At 32.3% G+C, this 21,454-nt stretch overlaps 3 protein-coding genes, 1 long non-coding RNA gene and 1 other non-coding gene across 7 annotated transcripts; 3 read left to right on the top strand and 2 right to left on the bottom strand.

Moving 5' to 3' along the window:
• Window positions 1-540: 540 nt before the first annotated feature.
• Window positions 541-3,596, top strand: LOC145626237 (pentatricopeptide repeat-containing protein At5g59600-like). 3 transcript variants are annotated; one of them, XM_081678666.1, is made up of 4 exons: window positions 541-2,448; window positions 2,770-2,874; window positions 3,005-3,232; window positions 3,481-3,596. In XM_081678666.1, the coding sequence occupies exon 1, from the start codon at window positions 796-798 to the stop codon at window positions 2,419-2,421; it is 1,626 nt and encodes a 541-aa protein (XP_081534792.1). In that variant the 5' UTR covers window positions 541-795; the 3' UTR covers window positions 2,422-2,448; window positions 2,770-2,874; window positions 3,005-3,232; window positions 3,481-3,596. The 3 variants fall into 3 exon arrangements, with proteins under 3 accessions (XP_081534792.1, XP_081534790.1, XP_081534791.1); XM_081678664.1 differs by having other exon boundaries at window positions 3,002-3,232; XM_081678665.1 differs by having other exon boundaries at window positions 3,002-3,232; window positions 3,436-3,482.
• TRNAS-GCU (transfer RNA serine (anticodon GCU)) lies at window positions 545-626 on the top strand. The gene has a single exon. It is a non-coding gene; the product is annotated as a tRNA-Ser (tRNA).
• Window positions 3,597-6,306: 2,710 nt separating the features above from the next.
• Window positions 6,307-8,558, top strand: LOC145628394 (uncharacterized). The gene is made up of 2 exons (XR_014111424.1): window positions 6,307-7,099; window positions 7,840-8,558. It is a non-coding gene; the product is annotated as an uncharacterized LOC145628394 (long non-coding RNA).
• A 2,356-nt stretch (window positions 8,559-10,914) lies between these two features.
• LOC145626199 (uncharacterized) lies at window positions 10,915-11,895 on the bottom strand. Its single transcript, XM_081678627.1, has 3 exons — window positions 11,834-11,895; window positions 11,065-11,343; window positions 10,915-10,954 (listed from the first exon to the last, which is right to left on the bottom strand). The coding sequence occupies exons 1-3, from the start codon at window positions 11,893-11,895 to the stop codon at window positions 10,915-10,917; spliced, it is 381 nt and encodes a 126-aa protein (XP_081534753.1).
• Window positions 11,896-14,034: 2,139 nt separating this feature from the next.
• On the bottom strand, window positions 14,035-14,910 carry LOC145626197 (uncharacterized). Its single transcript, XM_081678626.1, has 2 exons — window positions 14,191-14,910; window positions 14,035-14,097 (listed from the first exon to the last, which is right to left on the bottom strand). The coding sequence occupies exons 1-2, from the start codon at window positions 14,908-14,910 to the stop codon at window positions 14,035-14,037; spliced, it is 783 nt and encodes a 260-aa protein (XP_081534752.1).
• Between the last annotated feature and the right edge of the window lie 6,544 nt (window positions 14,911-21,454).

The raw sequence follows: 21,454 nt of genomic DNA, 5'->3' as shown, positions 1-21,454 counted from the left end.
TCAACCACCAAATGTTTATAATCGGCTACCCCATTTTTTCATTATTTCTCCCTCCCTATCCTTTTATTCAATAGTGGCAATTTAGTTGATGTGCTTTCTTCAAATTTACATTGCTCTATGGATTCAAGTCAATACGAAAAATGGTGGGTCAAACAACTTAGAGATGACTCCGTTTTTTATTCATATCAGGGTGGCTAACGCATGGGTCATAGCTATCCATTTTTAGGAAGCTCTTTCAGTTGTTAGCAACACAATGAGGGAAAATATGTTAATAAATATTAAGGGGTAAAAATTTCACACACTATTCATTAGAGTTTAAAAAAATGACAATTAACGTTAATGAGGGCAAATAAGTAATTAAACATTTTAGATGACATAATTATCCAAACACTATTCATAAAAGTTGAATCATTAAATCACTCAAGAAAAAAAAATTCATATTTATAGGGGTATTTGGTAAAAGGACTGGCCTCAAAAAAAAAAGGTAAATAGGGTTAGTATAATTTTTAATAAATATTTTAATTTGATAAGACCATCAACAAAAGACGCTTTGGCCGAGTGGTTAAGGCGTGTGCCTGCTAAGTACATGGGGTTTCCCCGCGAGAGTTCGAATCTCTCAGGCGTCGTTAAAATTTTTACTTTTTATTTGGCGCCAAACTTCAATTTTCTCTCTCTTATTTCATCATTTTTTCGCGTTTTTTTCCCCCCTTTTTTGTTGCTAAAATGAGATACTGTCAGATGAATTTATCTGGGTTTTATCAGAAATTTTAAAAATCCAGCGAAAACAAAGCTATTATGAAGTTATCAGCATTGTTTAGGCCATATAAGTTGTCATATGATGAACTTTGCTCAGTTTTGCAGCGTTGCACGAAGTCAAAATCATCAAATTTAGCCAAGCAAGTTCACGGGATGTTGATAATAAGTGGGATTGATGTTTCAAGAATGTCGTTGGATGCAAAAATTTTGGGTGTATATGCAAGTTGTGGTAATCTTAGGTATGCACACCAACTGTTTGATAAAATGTTAAACCCAAATGTTTTTGCTTTTAATTGGATGATTTCGGTGATGGCTTTTCATGGAAAATGTGAGGAGGCAATTGGGTGTTTTTCTTTGATGCAAAAGATGGGAACTTTACCTAATAAGTATACACTTTCGTTTGTCTTGAAAGCTTGTGTTGGTTTGTTGGATTTGAATAAGGGAATGGAAGTTCATGCTGTGATGAATAAAATGGGTTTTGAGTGTGATGTGTTAGTATGCAATGCTTTGGTTGATATGTATTGTAAATGTGGTAAGATGCAGTATGCTCGAAGGGTCTTTGATAGAATATTGTGTAAGGATGTAGCGTCTTGGACGTCCATGATTTCTGGATATAGTAATGTAGGGAAACTTGATGGAGCAATTGGATTGTTTGAGCAGATGAAGCTGGAAGGGTTGGAGCCAAATGACTTCACATGGAATGCCCTAATAAATGGGTATGCTCAGAGTGGAGATCGCGATGGTGCTCTCGAGCTTTTCTCTCGAATGACTAGAGAAGGGTTGTGTTGTGACTTGATTACATGGAATGCATTGATTTCTGGTTTTTCTCGCAGCAATCAACCTTTTGAGGCTCTAAAATTGTTTAGGGACATGTTAGTAGCTGGAATCAGACCCAATCATGTAACTGTGACTGGGCTGCTTCCAGTTTGTGGATTGATGGGATCAGTTCAAAGAGGAAAGGAACTTCATGGTTTGATATACAGACTGTCCCTTGAAGTCAATGTCTATGTGGCTAGTGCTCTTATTGACATGTACTCAAAATCTGGAAGCGTCAAAGCTGCAAGAACTGTATTTGAAGGAACTCGTGTCAGAAATGTTGCGTTATGGAATGTTATAATTGGATGCCTTGGGAAGAACGGTGTTGTTCATGAATCCCTGCGATTGTTTGAAGAAATACAAGAACAAGGTTTTCGGCCAAATGAAGTGACTTTAGTTTGTGTTCTTTCAGCTTGCAGCCATGGTGGGCTAGTTGAAAAGGCTATGGAAATCTTTAGGTCCATGAAAGATATATATCAAGTTGAGGCCAACAAAGAGCACTATGCTTGTGTTGTTGACCTTTTATGTCGTGCTGGGGATGTGGAAGAAGCTTATGAATTGATAAAAAGGATGCCAATGGAAGCTACAGAATCAATTGTTGGGGCTTTCTTCAATGGGTGTAGTGTACATGGAAGAAGAGACCTAGCTGAAAAAATGGCAGACAATCTCTTGAAAGTAGCCTCAAAGAAACCCGGAGCTCTTGTGACATTGTCAAACATACATGCGGCTGGAGAAGAGTGGCAAGAAGTCCAAAATGTGAGGAAGTTGATGAAGGGGAAAGGGGTTTACAAGAAGCCAGGTTTCAGCCAACAGACAGGAGAAATTCATCACTCAATTTTGAAGTCATAGGTAGAAATAATGTTGTCTATGGGCCAGGTAGAACCTATTAAAATGTTCTTATATGTAGTTTTTATGAATATTGTTCTCTGTGAATGCTACTTGCTATTTAGAGTTTAATAGGAGTAGTTTATTTACTTCCTCTGATTCTCCAGAAAATACTTTGATGGAGTGATGGATTTGTTTTAGAGATCGTTCTCTTAAACATTCAAATGTCTGCTGCTGAATGTTGATATCAGATTTTTAGAGTTACATAATTGTGAAAATTTTGAAGAGCGGAAACATTACTGCCCATATAAAGATGCTCTTTGTTTGTGTATTAGTAGCGACAATGTTCATTTTCAATTTCATTATGCGCAGAAGAGTTTCCTTTGGAGCAAAAGGATGGACGACACAAAGACATTGCTACAAATGAGGATTCAGGGATGAAGCTTAGCATATAGATGTATAGTAAACTGATTAAAAGTAAGGCACTCTGCTGTTAATCCCTAGATTTAAATTAAATAATTCTTGCATTTAGGTTAATTGCAATTTTGCATCAAAGTCTGTGCACTTTTTTTACACCAGCACCTGATCTTCATCTCTTTTCCAGCAGGCATGTTGCAAAAGTTTAGTTGCAAAATTGTGGCAAGGCTGGCTGGACTTTGACTGTTGCTGTAAAGATGTCACTCACTCATGAGCCACAACAAGAAGGGTTGCCAAAGGCTAGCTACTGGTGAGCTGTAAATTGTACAAAATTATACTGGTTTTGATTTGTGGTCGATCGATTGGTGCAAGAACAGTCAAACTGTATCAGAGGCAAAAAGTTCATACAACTATACAAGTACTTCCTTTTCCTCAATTCTCAGTTAATCTAAGCCGTATCTTTCTAACACCAACATTTTAATGATAATATATGCAAAGGCTCTTTGTATGAGTTGTATCACATGAAATGTAACAACGAATTTTCCTTTTTAGTCCATTGGAATTAGTCTGATCTAACGTATATGACAATGTTTACATTATTTTGTGATGGGCTCATGTCAGATAGCATTCTCATTACCTATTAACCAGACTTGGGCTTTGACACAGGTATGTGCCCAACTGTCACTCTACTATTATATGAAAAGAGTTCCACAACTCTTGTTGGTCTAAAATGAAGTGTCAAGTGTTCATACCCATGTGGCCGGGTGATTCCATGTATCGAGGATTAAACACGGGTACTTGACCAGCAAGCATATAGGCCAACAGTACGAAGAGTCTTAGTAATATTGAGTATAGTGTTAAATTGTTCAAGACTATGACAGTGGTGCTGTGGTGTGGCTCTGGTGGCAAAAAACTTTTTTTTTTGAACTTGGAACAGAAGCTAATGTGAAACATGGTCTGCTACTCTGCTGTTTCTAGTGTTTAATAATATGTGATGCAGATCAGTTTTGAGTACTTCAAAATGTGTACTTCAAAATGTATAGCCAAGCCCAAGCATATTACTGTGAAGTCTGTGATATACTGATTTTGTTTTAGTCTATTGGAGTGGGGAACTTGTGACTTTGAGATTGTATGTTTAACTCACTACTAGGGTCCCTTGGAGGCTCCCCGGCTTATCAAGATTCTAGGATTTAATTGGTATGAGGAAAATTCCTTGAGATAGGGCCCTTAAGGAAGGCTAATATCAACCAGAAGATCATTAAGGAAAACCCACGTGAATTGTTGTCCCACATTAAAGAATAAGGAGGATGACCAACACACGAGTATGTTAGCGGGAAACTTTTATTGTCAATTAGTTTTAGAACGAACTCTACTTAACTTATATGTGGTCGGACATAGACATCATCTTTTATCTTAATTCAGTACAATATAAATGTGATATTTTTCTTCACACTTTCATAATTACCAACTGATATTTTATATTTTATATTTCTGTGAATAACCTGCTAGATACTTTGCTTGAGATTTGCTTATGTGTTTGTTTTTTTTTTTTTAAAAAAAAAGACTTTAGCTGAAGGCAGAGAGGCCCATGCATTGATTAATGAAGTAATATTTAGGTGTTAGAATTGAAGGTTAAGTTATGAGTTGCGTGGGTGCTTTAATTGCTGGAGTTTTGCATACTCTTTAACACCAACCAAATCAAACACAAATAGTGGGACCTTATTTTTATTTTTGTTTTTGTAGAAAGTTCTTAAATGTAATCTGTGGGTGTTGCCTCTGCTAAAGTACTTTGCGACTTTATGCCGATATGTATGACTCTCAAGATCTATCATATCGTACTACTAGTGTGCAACGCTGCTAGTTGTCGTTTTTTTATAGAGTACTCCTTCCGTCTTTTAATTTTTGCTTCATGTGAATTTTGCGGTTGTAAGATGTGTCTAAAACTAATCGCCAAGTCTGTATAAAAATTTTGAATAGTGAAAACTAACCTGTTTTTATTTTTCAACTTTGTTTGAAAAAATAAATTTGATGGGAATCTATTGGGTTGTATCTTGACTAGCTTCTAATTCTACATGAAACTCAGTATGCTTAAGGCTTGTTCTCTTCCGTTCAATTCTCTTAATTTCAGTTCTTAATTTCCTTCTCTCATAAACAATTCAGTTCAGCTCAGCTAAGGTCAGTTTAGTTCAGTTCAACTCAGTTAAGTAAATAAGAATAGACCCTTAATAGTTCAAGTGTTCAACTCATGTAAAACATGTTATAAAAATTGTAATAGCTGGAAACTCTACCTAGGTTTGCTGACCTTCATACTTTGTGTACTAACACAATGTAATGGACACTTTTATTATTAAGCTTATTTAATTTTGAACTCATAGATGAGTAATGATATAGCATGTTCGGTAAAGTTATTAACTATCTCACAAGTTGTAAATCGTTCTTTTCATTGGTTGTTAAATTAAAACAACAAATGAACTATGAAGTACATTTTTTTAGTCTTGCTATTTTATTCAACGATCTCATATCAAATTGATCATATCCTCTTTAAAATTCTTCAAATAAAAGGTATTATGTAAAACAGTATTTTCACGTCTCATTCATCCACTCTTACGTAGTAACATGTTAGAGTTCAAGTGATGCAAGTATGCAACCCCTCATTTACCATACCATTATCAATATCATTGTCAAAGTACCTCTTATTTGGATTCTCCTACTAAATTTTGCTATCATTCAATCTCTACTGAGCATACTTTTTTGTTTTTATATAAAGACAATTTTATGGGGCAAATTGATTTATCTTTAAAATAAGAAGATAACTTCCATGAGACCATGACTCCATCACTATCATACATTATATTATACTCCTAAAAAGAAATATATTTTTCATGAAGATAAGTTGTCAAATTTTCGATGTTGTAAAATTCCTTTGTTTATTTTATGTTTTATGTTTTCTATTCTACTACCACCCTGAATCGTCATGCATTTGATTAAGATTATATTAGTATTAGTATATTATTTTTGATGTATTCTATGATTAATTGAATATAACTCCATAAAATAAAGCAAAAACTAGCAAGAATCATCATAGAACAACTAAACTTTTAAGAATGAATTTATTCTATTCTTCAAATCATGCTTCCAACCATCAAGGTCGATGCTATATATAAATTATTTACATGCTTTATGATTAATATATGTGATTTTTATAGTCGAATTTCAATTTTTATAATTTAATTTTATAATTTTAAATGATAATATATATATAGACACACACTAAAATACAGTAAAATAGAATGAACACAGACATAATAACACAGGAAGTACATCTAATATTAGCATTATACGAGTAACCCAATATGATAATATACTCCGTATTAATATATCTAATCATCAATAACAAGTCAATTTTACCGGGTCTACTATTGCCGCACAAGACAACACTCCAAAAGCTCCATTCACACATACATTGAACTTAAACAGTGTTAACCTCTTTCTTTCCTTCCTCCCCAAGTCCAACCCTCATTTCCTAGTCAAACTAATCTTTACCCTTTTTTGTGCTACAATATTTTCAACTCTTCAAGTAAACTCCAAAAAAAAAAGTGGTAAATAAAGCAGCAAATTTCACTCCCCCCTCAAAAAATACACATTACAGTCCACATTTTCTATACCAGCAGCAGCAGAAGAAGATATCCCCCTCTTCACTCTTCTCCCTTTCTCTCTGTTGAGCCCATGAACAACCCACATGTGAACATTCTTCTTGTCCTACACTAAACACTAAAGGGGGAGTGTAGTGGTTATGAAATCCCACATTGAAAGAATTCAAGAGTTACCACCACACTATAAGGCTAAGGGGCTACTCCCCTCATTGCCATATGGTTTTGAGATGGAACCTCCTTGGACTTGTAAAGTGGTGGATTTGCGCTCTCCCGTGACGGGTGCAGCCGAGGCCCGTATATAACACTCTCTCCTTTTTTTTTGCTTCATCTTCATCTTCTGGGGCTGCTCATTTCTTGCATCATTTAATCAATCTTTGTTTTTGTTTTTTAAATTCTTCTCGAATCTTTCACAAATCTTCTTCGTTTTCCTCCCCTTTTTCTGATCTGGGTTTTTCTTTCTGATTATTACACTTGCAAAATCAGAAAGAAAAAAACTGTAAAAAAAATTCAATCTTTGGGTTGATTTTCAACTGGGATTTTGTTCTTTTGGACTAATTTCAATGATTATGAAGATTTAAATTCATGGGTTTGTGAAGAATATGTGCAAAATTTGTTCTTGCATTCAGTTTATGGTTAGTTTCCTCCCCTTTTCTCTCTCTGTTTAATGGTATTTGTTTTTAAATTTAATTTTATTGTTAGGGAATTAATTTTGTGTTCATCTGATTGAATTTACATCTGTTGACTACTTTGCAATTCTGGATCTATTGAATTCATTTGCTGATTGTCTGAAAATTTTATTTTCTTGGAATTTGTGAGGCTATTAATTTCAAGATGTTGGCTTTATGCATTATTGTTCTTTAAGTAATCGAGATTTTAATGTTTATTCAAGATTTTGAAGGTTTTTCAACTACTTAATCACTAATCTCTGCTTTGTGTTTCTATTATAAGTTTAATGTTGTTTTTAATTTTAATGGCATGTTATGTTTTATAATCATATGCTAATCAGATTTCAAGATTGAATCATATTGAATGGGATTTGAGGGTTTTAGAATATGTTATATCTTTGAATATCAATGTAATTTTATTTGCATGTGGGATTTTGATGTACTGATTCATCATATTGTAAATTTGATTATGTTTCAAAGCATATTAGAATTGTTTCTGAGGAAAAACAAGAGGGAGATTAGATTTTAAGCTTAATATCATGTAAATTTGTGACAAATCTTTCTTAAGATGAGATTTAGCTTTGTATGAAATTAATTTGCATCAATTTGAATTCAGTGATATGTTTGTTTTGGTATAAATTTGAAACATCTAAATAATTGAGCTTTAATTGATAAATTGGAATTTGGTTTTGCTTGTTCTTTGACAGATAAATCAGTTCATTGCTTGAATTTGCTATTTGTGGGAGTTTTGAGTAATGGGGAGAGGTAGAGGGAAGGGAAAGAAGTTGACAGTTACGAGCCATGACGATCCGGGTAGTGGGGAAGAGGAGAAGATCCCTGCTCAAAAGAGAAGAGGAAGACCTCAAAAGCCATTGAAGGATGAGGTGGATGATGAAGATGTAGTAGGAAAGGTAGAAGAGGAGGACAGTGAGAATAAGGATTCGAGTATCACGACCGCCATTGATAGTGGTAAGAAGAGGAAAAGAAGCTCTCCATCAAAGGAGAAACAAAGTCCTGTGAAAGAGGAAAACAGTGTTGGAGCTACCTTAGTTTCAGAAATTTCAACCAAGCCTAGTGGTTTTCGACATATTGGGAGCAGGAGGAAAAACAAGCCTCGACGAGCAGCAGAAGTCGGGGTTGAGTGCTAGTGACATAACAAGTGATATATAATTAGTTGAGCTAGCCTGAGCCCCATTTTGTTAATGGTTAGATTTGTTCTTGGGCTCTCGAGTCATCCGGTAAGGCGCGCCTGAAACCTTTCAGGCTTTTGCATTCTTTTGTCATTTGCCCTAACATTTTGGCTGCTTTTTATTAGTAACCCTTTGATATTTTTTGCCGATTATCCAATCATACTGTAATTTCTTACAATGACTATGATAATTGACATGTTACTAGTTGATTTCTAGCATTCAATTGTTTTTTGCTATGCCTTGGATCCTTTTATATTGATATTATACTGTCTGGCTTTAGATAGAAATGGAATTCAGTTTTCTTCAGATTTCCAGTTCATAAACCTCTGGAAAAGTCTTTATATGCAAGTCTATCTTCTCCTATCATGTGCATGTTTTTTGTTTTCGAGTGTCTCCTTGCATCATTTGTTCATTTGATGGTAACATGATGCCGTGACAGTAAGTTACTGCCCTCTTGTGTAAAACTACTTGTCCTCTCCATTTTTTTTTATCATGTCTGCTGATGAGAGGGGTGATTGCTTATGAAATGTTACGTTGGGAATCGCCTCTTCTTAAGGCTTAAGTTATACCTTTCATGTAGAATTACATTGTTTAAATAGGATAGAATTGGACCACACTTGGCTTATCTTTGAACTGTGATTTAGGGACCGAATACAAAAAAAAAAAAATTTTTGGTGTGAGCTTGATTAAGATGTAGCTTAAACTTGTGATGCAAATCTTGGCATCAAAGTTTGGCGATGTTCTATTCTTTGTGATGCCGCCCTCTTAGATTTTGCATGCATTTGGGGCATCAAAGGACGACAATTCTCTTTATGAAAATGCCCTTCTGCTTAGGACTCGAGCTTCTCTGAACATCATTCCTTGTCAATACCTACACAAGGCCTCCCTAGGGCCTACGCGTTATTAGTAGAGCTGTCAAATTGTTTGCTCGGGTTAGTTGCGGGTTTTGCTAATTCGAGGTCAATTAGCAAATACAAGTTCAGGTTAGATAAATTCAGACAAAAGTACGAGTAGAATAAACCCTTAGTTGGTTGTTGCTCTATTTCGCTTTAGAAATCGTTAAGCGGCCAAATTATAGGCCATGAATGTAATGGAAATAGGAAAGGCTGAAATTTCAAATCTTGTGATGATTCTTAATTTGAATGTGTGATACACTGATACTGTAGGAGTGTAGTGGAAGAAAAGTGTGACCCCTTTATAGGTTAGGGGGGTTTGAAACTTGGTTCATAGGAGGTTCTAGCTTATAGTTGTAGTTTGACAAATTACTTAGAAAAAAAAAAACCCTTTGATATGCAATATAGGTTACTAAAGTAGGAAAAAAAGGAGAGTCTATAATCATGTATCTTGATATTCTTGACTAAGAACATAGATGAATTCAAACACTACCATAAACAATATGTTTAGGTTCATACTCCATAGTTGTATTTAGTATTGTCGATTAATAATTATAGACGGGTATTAACAACAACTAATTTATCCAAACATTGGTACAAGAGGATCAAATGGAGTATGGAAATATTCGGTAGGGCAAGTTGGTAGAGGACAAAAGAGGAGTCTTGTAAAAGTAGAGTACATGTTGGGTAGATTAGATAATCTATAGGTAAGAAGACTTGGATCTGATGAAAGTAGTATTAAGAATAGAATAGAATAGATTAGATTAGTATATCCGCCTACCAAACAAAATTTAAATTTTGGAGTTTAACAGCCACTCACCCACAACTTTTACACGTTAATTGCCATTCTATTACTTGTTTCTTGCTCACGCCTTTATTCACCTTTTGTGGTCCTTACTATCTTTTGTACTCATTATTTTTACTTTTATCTTATTAATTCTATAATACTTGAACCATAATTTTTAAAAAATAAAAAATTCTTTGATTCTTTAACTTAATTTTAAGATTATAGGAGGAAAAAAGAGTGAATTTTTGGTTTATTTTATTTTATTTTATATGAGCTCAAATTATAAGAGCTCCCCACTCAAAACCAATTTTGGTAAGAAACAAGCAACCAAACATAGTAACATAGTTTATGTTATCGGTTTACTTTTTATGAGGAATAGTTCGTGGTATAGACGTACGATTGGACCTCCATTTTACTTCGTATTGTTAAATTTGTCTCGATATATACTTTGTACGCTTACAGTATAATTCATATTCACATCACCTAAAACGTGTGTAAAAGGTAAATGAGACATTTTGGAGATGGAAGAAATATTAGTTGCATTAACAAATTGATTAAATAAATGAAGACTTCTCCAAAAAGACTTAAAGTGGAAAAATTTCCGGCATTGCAACAGTCTTAAGAAATGTAAGTTTGACGTAAAAGCTAGCCCATGGGCCAGCCTGCTAGCATTAACAATTTAATGGGCTTCTAATAAAGACCATAATTGGATCGTAAATAATTAAAAAGCCCATAGTAAGTCTTTTCCATAATTTAACATCAAAGTTCAAAATCTATGTTATTAAACAAGGGGAAAAAAAAGTTAAAAGAAAAGAAAGAAACTATAGTTCCTTTTCTGATCTTTAATGTTATTTACAAACAAAATGGTGTTCTAAGAATTGGTTGATCAAATACTTGTAGCATCCAATAACATCAACTCTTGATCGACTCCAAAGTTTCTGCATGCCTAGATCTACACCAATATATCAAACCATTAGTCATCGCGTATGTGGTAAGTGTAACACACTCTAAAACTCGAAAAAGAATGAAAAATAGAGATGGTATGTATGTCGTAGTACGAACCTGGTGTAGATATTGCCATTAACAGGGTTAGGAACGGTCTCTTTGCCTTTATCTTGGACATGAGCAACCTTTCTTAAGAAAGATTTGTCCACATATCTACCACCATGATTAACTGCTTGCATTGGATTTTCTAATTCATTGATCATTTCCCTCTTTTTCTTGTTGAAGTAAACATTAGGGTTGTGCACCAATTGTTGATATCCTGTGTGCAAGGCTATGCCCCCTGCTATCACCACAAATCCTGCTACTATGTATATGGGCGCGAAATCTGCCCTTATCCTGCATTATTTCGTGTTATCATGCACATCAATTCATTGGCCTATGGTAGATTACAATGATAGAGAATAATAAACTGATGCTAAGCCTTAGCCATCAATTTAAGCTTTTAGTTGATATGGTCTATTAACATGGTATCGAAAGCTAGCGTGACACAAAGGTCACGAGTTCGAATCTTATCCACCCCTCCTTTTAAAATAGAATTTAAGCACTGGTTATGAGGAGGGCACATGTCGCATCCACACTTCAGTCCCAAAGGAATTCTGATCAATTTGTTTTAAACAAGTATTATATTCGCTAATCAAATTTAAATTCAATTTTAACACCTCCATTATGTTATCTTTTGGACAAGTATCTCATTTTAAAATTTAGGTGTACGAGATCCCAATTTGTAACATGAAGTTCTAATCAATTGTCAAAACATACATAGATTCAGTCAAATACAATTAAAATTAAAAAAATAGATTGTGGAAAAAGGAAAACAAAATGTTACCACTTAGATTTGGGAGTGGGAGATGAAGCCGTGGAGAATGATCTAGTCTTTTGTTGCATCATTGATCTCATCAAATAACCCTACAAAACAATCATTATATTTTTTGTCATTTGACCCCTCAAAAAAAGGAAGAAAGTTGTGACAAATTCCGGGAATTGAAAATAAAAGGCAAAAGAATCATTTTGCAAATAATTACAAAATTAATCACAATAAACAACCCAATTATCATCATCATAATTCTTATTAATAAGATCAATTTCTAATCAATCAAACTAATTAATCAACACAAATTATATAAAAAAAAAAATTCACCACAATTATAATTAAGAGAAAACTTACCGATGCTCTATGTGCCATTTTTTTTAATCTCTTTTGGTACAAAGTAAAAATGCAATAAGTTTAATAATTATTGATCATAAAATAAATTTATACTAGATTGAATAAAACTAGAAATATAAAAATGTTTTTATGATTTAAGATGAAAATATACGTGGCTTAAGGATACAATACAATTCACTTAAAATAGTAAAGAAAATTTTGAAAGTCGGTTATTATTCAGTTTAGTTTCGTAAAGTAGTATTGTGTTAGTTTCTATGACTTGGCGCCATTTTCGGATCATTTGTTGCAAATTATACATGGTTTTTACTTCCCTAACAAATTTTCATATATTTTTTCTTTTCTATTTGTTTTTGCATTCTCCACAGTTTTATTGGGAGATAAGGCCACCCTGTGTAATTTACTATTTGTAGACGGTATTGCAAATATACAATCCAAGGACGGAGGAAAAATTTATATTAATCATACTATGATTTACCACCATTACTCTCATCTCACAATTGTGTCTCAGGACTGAAACTTAATCACCTAGAACTAATCCCCAAATCTGAATTAGCCCAAAAGACGAACTGGGTGGAACACCAAAAAAAACAACCCTCACCCTCACAGGCTCACAACATCTAATTTATGAAAGGTTAGCTTATTGAATCAAAGGAGATTTTTTTTTAAAGACTAATTTACGAAAATATGGATTATAATCAATACGGAGTACAACTATATTTTTTAACATGCTGAGCAAGATTGGACTTGACACATTTTTCCAACTCTTCGCGTCCTCACCCTCAATTCAAATTTTATACTGTATTATTGACTAACATTAAAATATCCATTTGGCCATTTTATTACTTTACATGTGTTCCAATCCTCCTCCCTCAAAAAAAAAAAAAATGTGTTCCAATCCTCCATATTATATATCTATATACTTCTTATATACCTAAATGTAATTTAGGTTATTTAGCATGATTATTATTAAATTTTGTACCATTAATTCATCATAAAGTCACAAAGTGGCATACTTTCTCTTTTTTTTTTCTTTTTTGTTTGTTTGTTTTTTTTTGGGGGGTGGGGGGGGGATAGGGACTAACTACGTAGCTAGGGACAAACTTTTTTTTTTAATTTATTTTTTAATTTTTATTTTACAGTAGAATATTGAATGTATTATATTCATGAATAGTAATGTAGCTAAATCAAAGACGTGTGCATGAATCCTTGCGAAGCTTTCGTGGCATTAGTATCATACTTACATCATGCATGCACGTATATTAATTTCTTCACTTACACATTCAAATCAAAACATTCCAAAACTAACATTTTCAACTCAATGATTTAATCACCTCACAATTATTATGCGTATTATTAGCTTTATTAAATTATTACAAAAGCTTTTATATAATTATTAACCCCAATATTATCTTAAAATAAATACGTACGTATTTACCTTTACGTCCTTTTGATAAATACGGAGTAATAAACTTTTAAACTTATAAAATCCAAGTTGTATAATTTCTTAATTCTTACAAGGATGAGAAAATAATAGGAAGTTAAAATGTATGAAAACTAAACAAAATATTACAATACATGCAATAAACTTAATGAAGCAATTACACCGTGCTTTGCATTTCTGTTTTGTGATCATGAACAAATATTAGCTAGTTTTCCCGATAAGCTAGTATGTAGTCAATGAAATTCGATTTCGTGGTGTCGATGAGCTCGGTACAATTGCTTATTGTAAACTCTATCTATGAAGAAGAACCCCAACCAAAAACAATGAAAAGAAAAACAGCGCCAACGAAAGTACGTGGTAAATTAAAAGAAAAATACAAAAAAAAGAGAAAGTTGTTCAAAAAAAATAAATTAAAAAGGGTTTAGTAGAAGTAAGCTGAAGAGGAACCCAAGTCAAACCCGTCGAAAACCGGGTCGGATACAACCGGCATCTTGCTAAAAAGCGGGCTATGTTGCATGACTGAATTATACGGGTTATTGTCGTTTAAAATGGTCGTCCCATTACTTGTACCACTCATATTGGGTTCGGTACTAACTATGTTATCGAACCCTACTGACCCAATCTGACTAGAGAATCCGATAAAGTCCGGGTCATTTCCGACCCATTGACCCATATCCATACCCATACCCATATCCATATCCATACCCAAACCCATACCGAAGCCCATGTTGTAACTCGAGGTAATATCCGGGGGTAAAGGAGGAAGTTCAACTTCTTTGGTAACTTCATTATTATTTTGAACACAAGGTTGATAATTATTGTTATTAATGAGCTGAGGATAATTAGTATTATTACTCCAACAGGCCCAAAAATTTTGATCAGTGGGGTTGGGCTGGGTTTGGGCCGAGGAAGGCCCATTAGTGAAAAAGATTTGGTTAAGGTGAGACTGGTCGTCCGGGGAGAGGATGGATGTGACTGAGGACCCCGCCGGGGAGTCAGAGTAAACAAAATTGGTTCGGGCCCTGGACGGGCCTCTCATGGACCGGGCAGCCCGGTCATAGGCTAGGGCAGCTTCCTCCGCGGTGTCAAAGGTGCCAAGCCAATGACGCTCCTTTGTGGTGGGGTCCCTTATTTCGGCTGCATAGCGCCCCCAAGGACGTCGCCTCACCCCCAAGTATCTAATAGTACTCGGGGGTGATTCTTGTTGTTGTTGTTGGTTGTGTTTTCTTTTACTCCTAGGCGAAGGAGACTTTATTGCGGTATTTGTGTTGGTACTCATGCCGCCAAGGTATTCCATCTAGGAATAATAATTTTAGATTCACGTCTGCTTAACAGTAACTATAACAATAACAATAACAATAACAATAACAATAACAATAACGACAATGATATATACTACTTATATAGTATAGTATGGTTTAAATAGGTTGAAGAAGATATAGTAGGTATGTCGTAAGTGAGAAGTTAGCTAATAAGTCTTAAGCACTTTGACTTAAGAGTGAGTAGCTTAGAAAGAGGAGAGAGAAAATGATGAAGAGAGAGAAAGAGTGTTTGTGTTGGGATGATTGTGAGAGTGTGCTTAATTTGAAGTTGCTTTAATAGAGGAGGGTATGTGTCCTTGACAATAAAATACTCGGATCACGCATCATTCTAATACAGGTCACACTTAAGGCAATAATTAACAATTAAGTGCCTTTTTTAATTAGTCTAATAATTCTTCTTTTGTTTTCCTAGTTTGCTTAATCTACTAGTCACTTTCTCTCTCCCATATAATAATAAGCATCACCTCTATTTGAAATTAATACTTCTTCCGTTCTTTTTTACTTGACTTATTTCTTTAATCACGCTTGTCAATGCAAAACTTTAACAATTAATATCTTTAATTCTCCATAAGTAAAAATTATAAAGTTATATATTATAATAGTACTTATAGAGACGAATTAAAAAAAAACATGAATATATTTTTCCTTACATATTATTCACAAAAATCGGTCAAAGGAGGGGTGATTAATAGTGTAAAAGTCAAAGCGGATCAAGTAAAAAAACGGAGAAATTAAAGCATGTACTATGTAATACATAAATGAACAAATTTTAAGAGGTTTTATGTCATTTGAAAATAGTTCTAACTTTAATTCTTTTAAATCTATATATATTGAGATTGCCTTATTCTTTTTGCCTTATTCGAAATATAGTAATCACTACTAATTTAAATTTAAGCTGCGTAAAGCTCTAAATAAGCTAGACACTCTATACCCAAGGATCAAATTAAATCTACTACCTCCTCCGTGACATATATTATGTGCAACTTTGGAATATTTTATATTTCAAAAATGATACCCAAAAGTTGCACATAATATATAACAGAGGTAGAGGTAGTAATTTAATTGAATTGACATGGTGCATGGCGATTTCTTTATTTCTTCAAAATTTTATGATTATATCTAACATAAGTAGTATATACAAATAATGAAAACAAATTGATGGTCCAAATTGCAGTGTACAAATTCAGACTACAACTCTACTAGTACAATTGTACAGTTAGTTAGAACTAGAACTAGAACTAAAACTACAACGTAACTAACCCTGAACCCTAACCTCTATAATAGCATTACGTTACCTCTCTAAAAATGCACTACTACTAAATAGGTACCTTAAATAGCACTTCAAAGTATGATAACTTTAAGCATATATGAGTTACATGAGTTAGTTCAAATTTATTGTAGGCTTGCGTTACGTACACATAGAATTACTATATCCGTTTCACAATGATCTTTATATTTACTAGCTAGCTATTTACATGTACACACATTAATAATATAGGAGATCAAGAGTGTTGACATATATGGTGATAAACATTGAGTAATAGTAATAATCCGGTATCAAATATTAGAGGAAGATGGTACAAAGAAGTTCATTGTTGTAAGAAAAAATATGGATAATTAACTATAGAGCTAGTGATTGAATAAGCTTAAGTTGTTAGTTGTACAGAGTCGCCGGTTCTGAATGATTTATTTTAGCTATCACGATATTATTAAAAAATAAACATATAATGTCTTTACTACGTATATACTAGTGTGTATAAAAGCTCAGCTCGTGATGATTATTTTAAATAAGATATAATTTTAGAGGTCCATACAATCATATTCATTGACTCTCTTTATTTTTTAATCCAAGATCGGCCACTACTTATTAAAATTAATTAGTTGCTTTATTTCGCATGTGATTTCCTACTATAGTTCCGAATTATATTACTATATATACTTCGTATCAACATATAGTAGCTAATCATAGGGTGTACTACGTAAGATATCCACCTGTTAATAATTAACCCCAATATATGAATGTAATTGTACATTATTAGCATGCATGCTCCGCCTTTGGCTAATAGACGAAAGGAAGAAATTAATTTATAAAAAATGTTCGAAATATATTGAAAAAATTAGTTCTTAATTGTATAAAATCCAGATTAGATTGATTTGATCTTCAATATATGATTGCTAGAAGCATGGGATCAACTACCAATAATCATTGCAAATGATGTACCTGATCATATGATCTCATGATTATCACCAATCATATATCAATACATGCATGAATTAGACTTGTGAGCTAATTAATCTACCTTAATTTAGCATTGATTAAGTATATTGTATGATTATTAATGCATAAATAGTGTACTATTAAGATCTATTGAGATTGGTCTTGTGAATGAAATGATGAAATAAAAAGATCTAGTGATTAATTTCATGAAGATACAGCAAATGATGGCGATTATCATGCGTTTAATTTTGATGATATGAGTAGGGCAAGGTTGACAATGACCAAAAATGAGTTAATGAGAGAGTTTAATCATAGGAGGAAAGTGAAAAGTAAGTGTTATGATTTATGAAAGAAGATAGATGATTAAAGGGAATGATTACAAGAAGAGTAAGCTAAGTCTCGACGATCTTTTAGTGATTTAATTTTATAATTGATAGAAAGATACACTAGTGAAATTAAATTTGTCGTCTTATCTCGAGACTGAAACCTGGTGAGGTACAAAATGTATTAGAAACGATGACTAATTAATTACATATAAATATAAAATTATATCAAATATAATTGCCTACATACTTTCATAAAATGTTTTTTTTTTTAAGTTTTAAGACAAATATTCAGAGAAAAATAGAATAACTTAAGCACCACTTAGGCAATTAATCACAATTTTATTAAATTAAATTTTATTATAAATTTTAATCATAACATTCTATTAAATGGTTTGGATAAAGCATCTGATGACCTAGTAATCATATGAGATTAAATAATGAGATTAATTTCAATTATTTGATGTGACTGCGCTGAAATATATTTAGTTTACTTGAAAACATGTGCTAAGTGACTCATGTTAAAGGCTTTAAAATTAGCTTTAATTTGAACTCTCCTCTCACTTCAAGATTACCAAAATATTTTCTTATTATTATTATTATTATTATTATTATTATTATTATTATTATTATTATTATTATTATTATTATTATTACAAGGATATGATATAAACGAGATTTGATCTCTGGTTTTGATCGAATATTAGCCTTTAAGACTTTAAGTAGCTAATTAAGCTAAATTAGTTAATCATCCACATTTATTACTATCAAGTTACCTATACATATAACATATACATTGAGTTAGTTGTTTTAATTTTGTATGTCCTTCCATTTTGAATATCCGTTTTTAACTCTTTATCAATAATGAATATAAATATATAATTAATTATTTATTTATTTCTTACATTCAATCAACAATATCTTAATATATACTAAGCGATAATACAAATCAATCATGGGCTTCGCCTTCAACTATTACCTTAAACTTTTAGTTGAGTTGATCAATTAACAACTTAATAATTTAATATATATCAAGATTCAGTATGTAGTATGACACATGCAAAGGTCACAGGTTCGAATTTTATCCGCCCTCTATTTTCAAGTAGAATACTTTGCATTGGGAATGAGCAGGTCCATCACACTTCAAGCTCAAATGGTTCTTATGTAATAAGGTGTAATAGAGTATATACAAACCAATCATCGATCGACTTCAACCAATAGCTTAAACTTTTAATTGAGTTGATCCTTTAACGAACGACATTGTCAATTGATTCATGCATGAATAATTCACCTTGAAAATTCCATTCCAAGCTCAATGATAAGAGCACTAACCAAAGAGACTGTATGTATGCTCAAACGTGCATGGTATATGCTCATAAACAGTAATTAGGGTTCAAATGCGTACAAAAATGTACTGTTTAAGAGCAACTTAATTATGCTAATAACCTCAGAAGTCAAGGGTCTATCATCTAACTCTATAAATAGACCGCATAAAACTTTATATCAAAAGTTACAATCCAGTGATTTTTAATACTTTTCGAGAAGCCTTTCATTATAATTTATAAATTGTTGGTCGAAATATCACATGACTATGCCATTATATTGATCATATATTGAATGTATTAAGTAATATAATTCAAATCTTGAGAACCCTAGAAGTATAGTATACTAGTATATATACAGTATTACAATACATCAAATCTAAATTGTACCAATGCTGATATCCAAATTATTTTCTTTAACTATTGTATTTATTTATAGATAAATAAATTTGTTATGGAAGATAATACTCAATAATTAAATTAGAAAGTTAATAAAATTACATTTACTCTTCATATGAGATACATAAGGTAGTCATAGATATAAACATTCTTATGAAATATTCATTTAATTTCTAATTAAAAATCAATTGTGTCACACTTAAGCTATACGGGTAAGTTGAAATATAATGGTACGCGTATTATCAAAGTAAGATCAGAGATCCATAATTTGTATTGCATAAAATAGATACTCTGTAGAATTAGTATTTACTGATCAATTTATACAACTAATACTTTTAAATAATAATATAGATACGGGTCCATGAAATTAATTAATTAAGTGAGAAAATAGATAAAGGAATATCATTATCTAAGCCATGTGCAACCAATTTAGAAACAACCAACTATTTTTTTTATTTTTTTTATTTTTTTTTATTTTTTTTTTTTGACAAAATTATAATTTTACTTGGACAAGATCAACAGGTCTTCCATCTTTTCCGAATCCAAAGGGACCCTTTATTTCCTTCTCATAGATGATAACATTATTCCAATAATTTAATTAGTTTTTACCTAAAAAGTATTTGGATAAATACTTTGGTTAATTAATTTGTAATTAGGTTATACAATACAAATAAGACTTTGCAAATTGCATATATCTAACATATATGTTGGGTTGCATGTGAGACTTGCGTAGGCCTTGATTACTCTTTCTTGGTAAAACACCTATATTGCAAAAATAACTATTAAGGTCTTAATCTATGCCTGTTAAATCATATCATTTACATTAAATATAATTGGTTTATTTAACTTGCGCCTTTTCTTGCATGTTGTTGAAATCATTGATTTTTTTGGAACCATCCTTAAAGTCATACATCTATAACTAGTATCTTTCAATGATTTTTATCATGGTGTGTCAAATTTAAGTATATGATGGTTTCTAAGCACAAGCTTAATCACCTATAGAGGAATTGAATGTGAAATTTGTAAGTTTAGGGCACTTTTTATGAGCACATAAACTTACATATGATCGGATGATTTATCGTATTATAAAATGATATATCACAAAAAAATTATCATTTTGATGTACATACAATTATAACAAATGGATGTCAACTACTTGGTATTTTAGCTGTTGGATCGAAGTTTTGGGGTTAATATGTAGATCTCAAGGTGGTTATTATTTACTCCATGTTATATGTCATTGTTCTTTTGTGACTCTTTATGCTCTTGACAAACATTTTTTTTTTTTTACTCAAGATATGAATATCAGAGTGTTAAAGTAGAATTTAGAGTGGGCGCATCACTATTCAAGATATAATGCTTTATGTTATAAAAATAACTGAACTATTTTGTTGGAAACCTATTTTGTTTGTATTTTAACCAACCTAGCTAGTAATTAACTAGTTTTTAAACTCCTGTAATTATTTTCAAAAAAACCACCACACCCTATGTAAAATGTGTAAATAAAAAACTTCTCTAGAGAGTTTAACAGCTAACTTGTGTGTAATTGTGTATATATGCTTATACTCTCACAAAAAATCAACGAAATTACCCTAAATTTCGTTGAATAATGTGTAGTTAATAATTAATAAAAGTGTTAATAAGAATATTATGAGAAGTTAACATTAAAGGGGAGCAAAATGGACCAACCAAACCAGAAATTCAGGGAGTAGATCATTGTCATTCCTCGGAAGGCGACAATACATTCAAAAATCTTAGTTAGAGTTTGTGGTTTGCATGTTGTGGGTGGTCAAAGTGACAAGATTATTAACACAGAAATTTCATTGATTTCATAAAAATGATACCCAATAAATTAAAACACTTCCTTTTTAATAAAGGAAAAGGACCAAATTCAAGTAAGAACAAGACTAGTCTAACTTGGAGTTGAAAAGATGTACACTATAATATTATGGCTTTTTGCCATTTGGCTCCTTATATTTTATATTGTCTCTCCGTTTCACTAAATTTGTCTCATTTTTTTTATTATTATTTAACAGTTTCATTAACTTTAAAGAGTCATAGGTTATAAAACCAAGTACCGAACTTCAGTCATCGGATTAAGTTTTTTTATTGATCCTTTTGATATCAAGAGTCAACAGGACAAGAAGATCACATATTTAATCTCATTCACTTCTCCTTTCCAACATGAGATATATAAAGTATAGGAAATGTCATGTACTCATGTTGCATCCACACTTCAATCTCAATAATTTACTAT

This window comes from Chenopodium album, chromosome 4 (genome assembly GCF_948465745.1).
Source record: "Chenopodium album chromosome 4, dcCheAlbu1.1, whole genome shotgun sequence".
Taxonomy (NCBI): domain Eukaryota; kingdom Viridiplantae; phylum Streptophyta; class Magnoliopsida; order Caryophyllales; family Amaranthaceae; genus Chenopodium; species Chenopodium album.
This window is presented reverse-complemented; position numbering and strand designations above follow the sequence as displayed.

Bases quoted from the DNA above. Each gene is read 5' to 3' on its own strand.
- LOC145626237 (XM_081678666.1), top strand. From the start codon at position 796: ATGAAGTTATCAGCATTGTTTAGGCCATATAAGTTGTCATATGATGAA.
- LOC145626199 (XM_081678627.1), bottom strand. From the start codon at position 11,895: ATGATGCAACAAAAGACTAGATCATTCTCCACGGCTTCATCTCCCACT. The intron at 11,344-11,833 runs GTAACATTTTGT...GAAATAATGCAG, and splicing joins CCCACTCCCAAATCTAAGTG to GATAAGGGCAGATTTCGCGC. The intron at 10,955-11,064 runs GTTCGTACTACG...ATATTGGTGTAG, and splicing joins AATGGCAATATCTACACCAG to ATCTAGGCATGCAGAAACTT.
- LOC145626197 (XM_081678626.1), bottom strand. From the start codon at position 14,910: ATGGAATACCTTGGCGGCATGAGTACCAACACAAATACCGCAATAAAG. The intron at 14,098-14,190 runs ATGAGTGGTACA...AGCAAGATGCCG, and splicing joins TAGTTAGTACCGAACCCAAT to GTTGTATCCGACCCGGTTTT.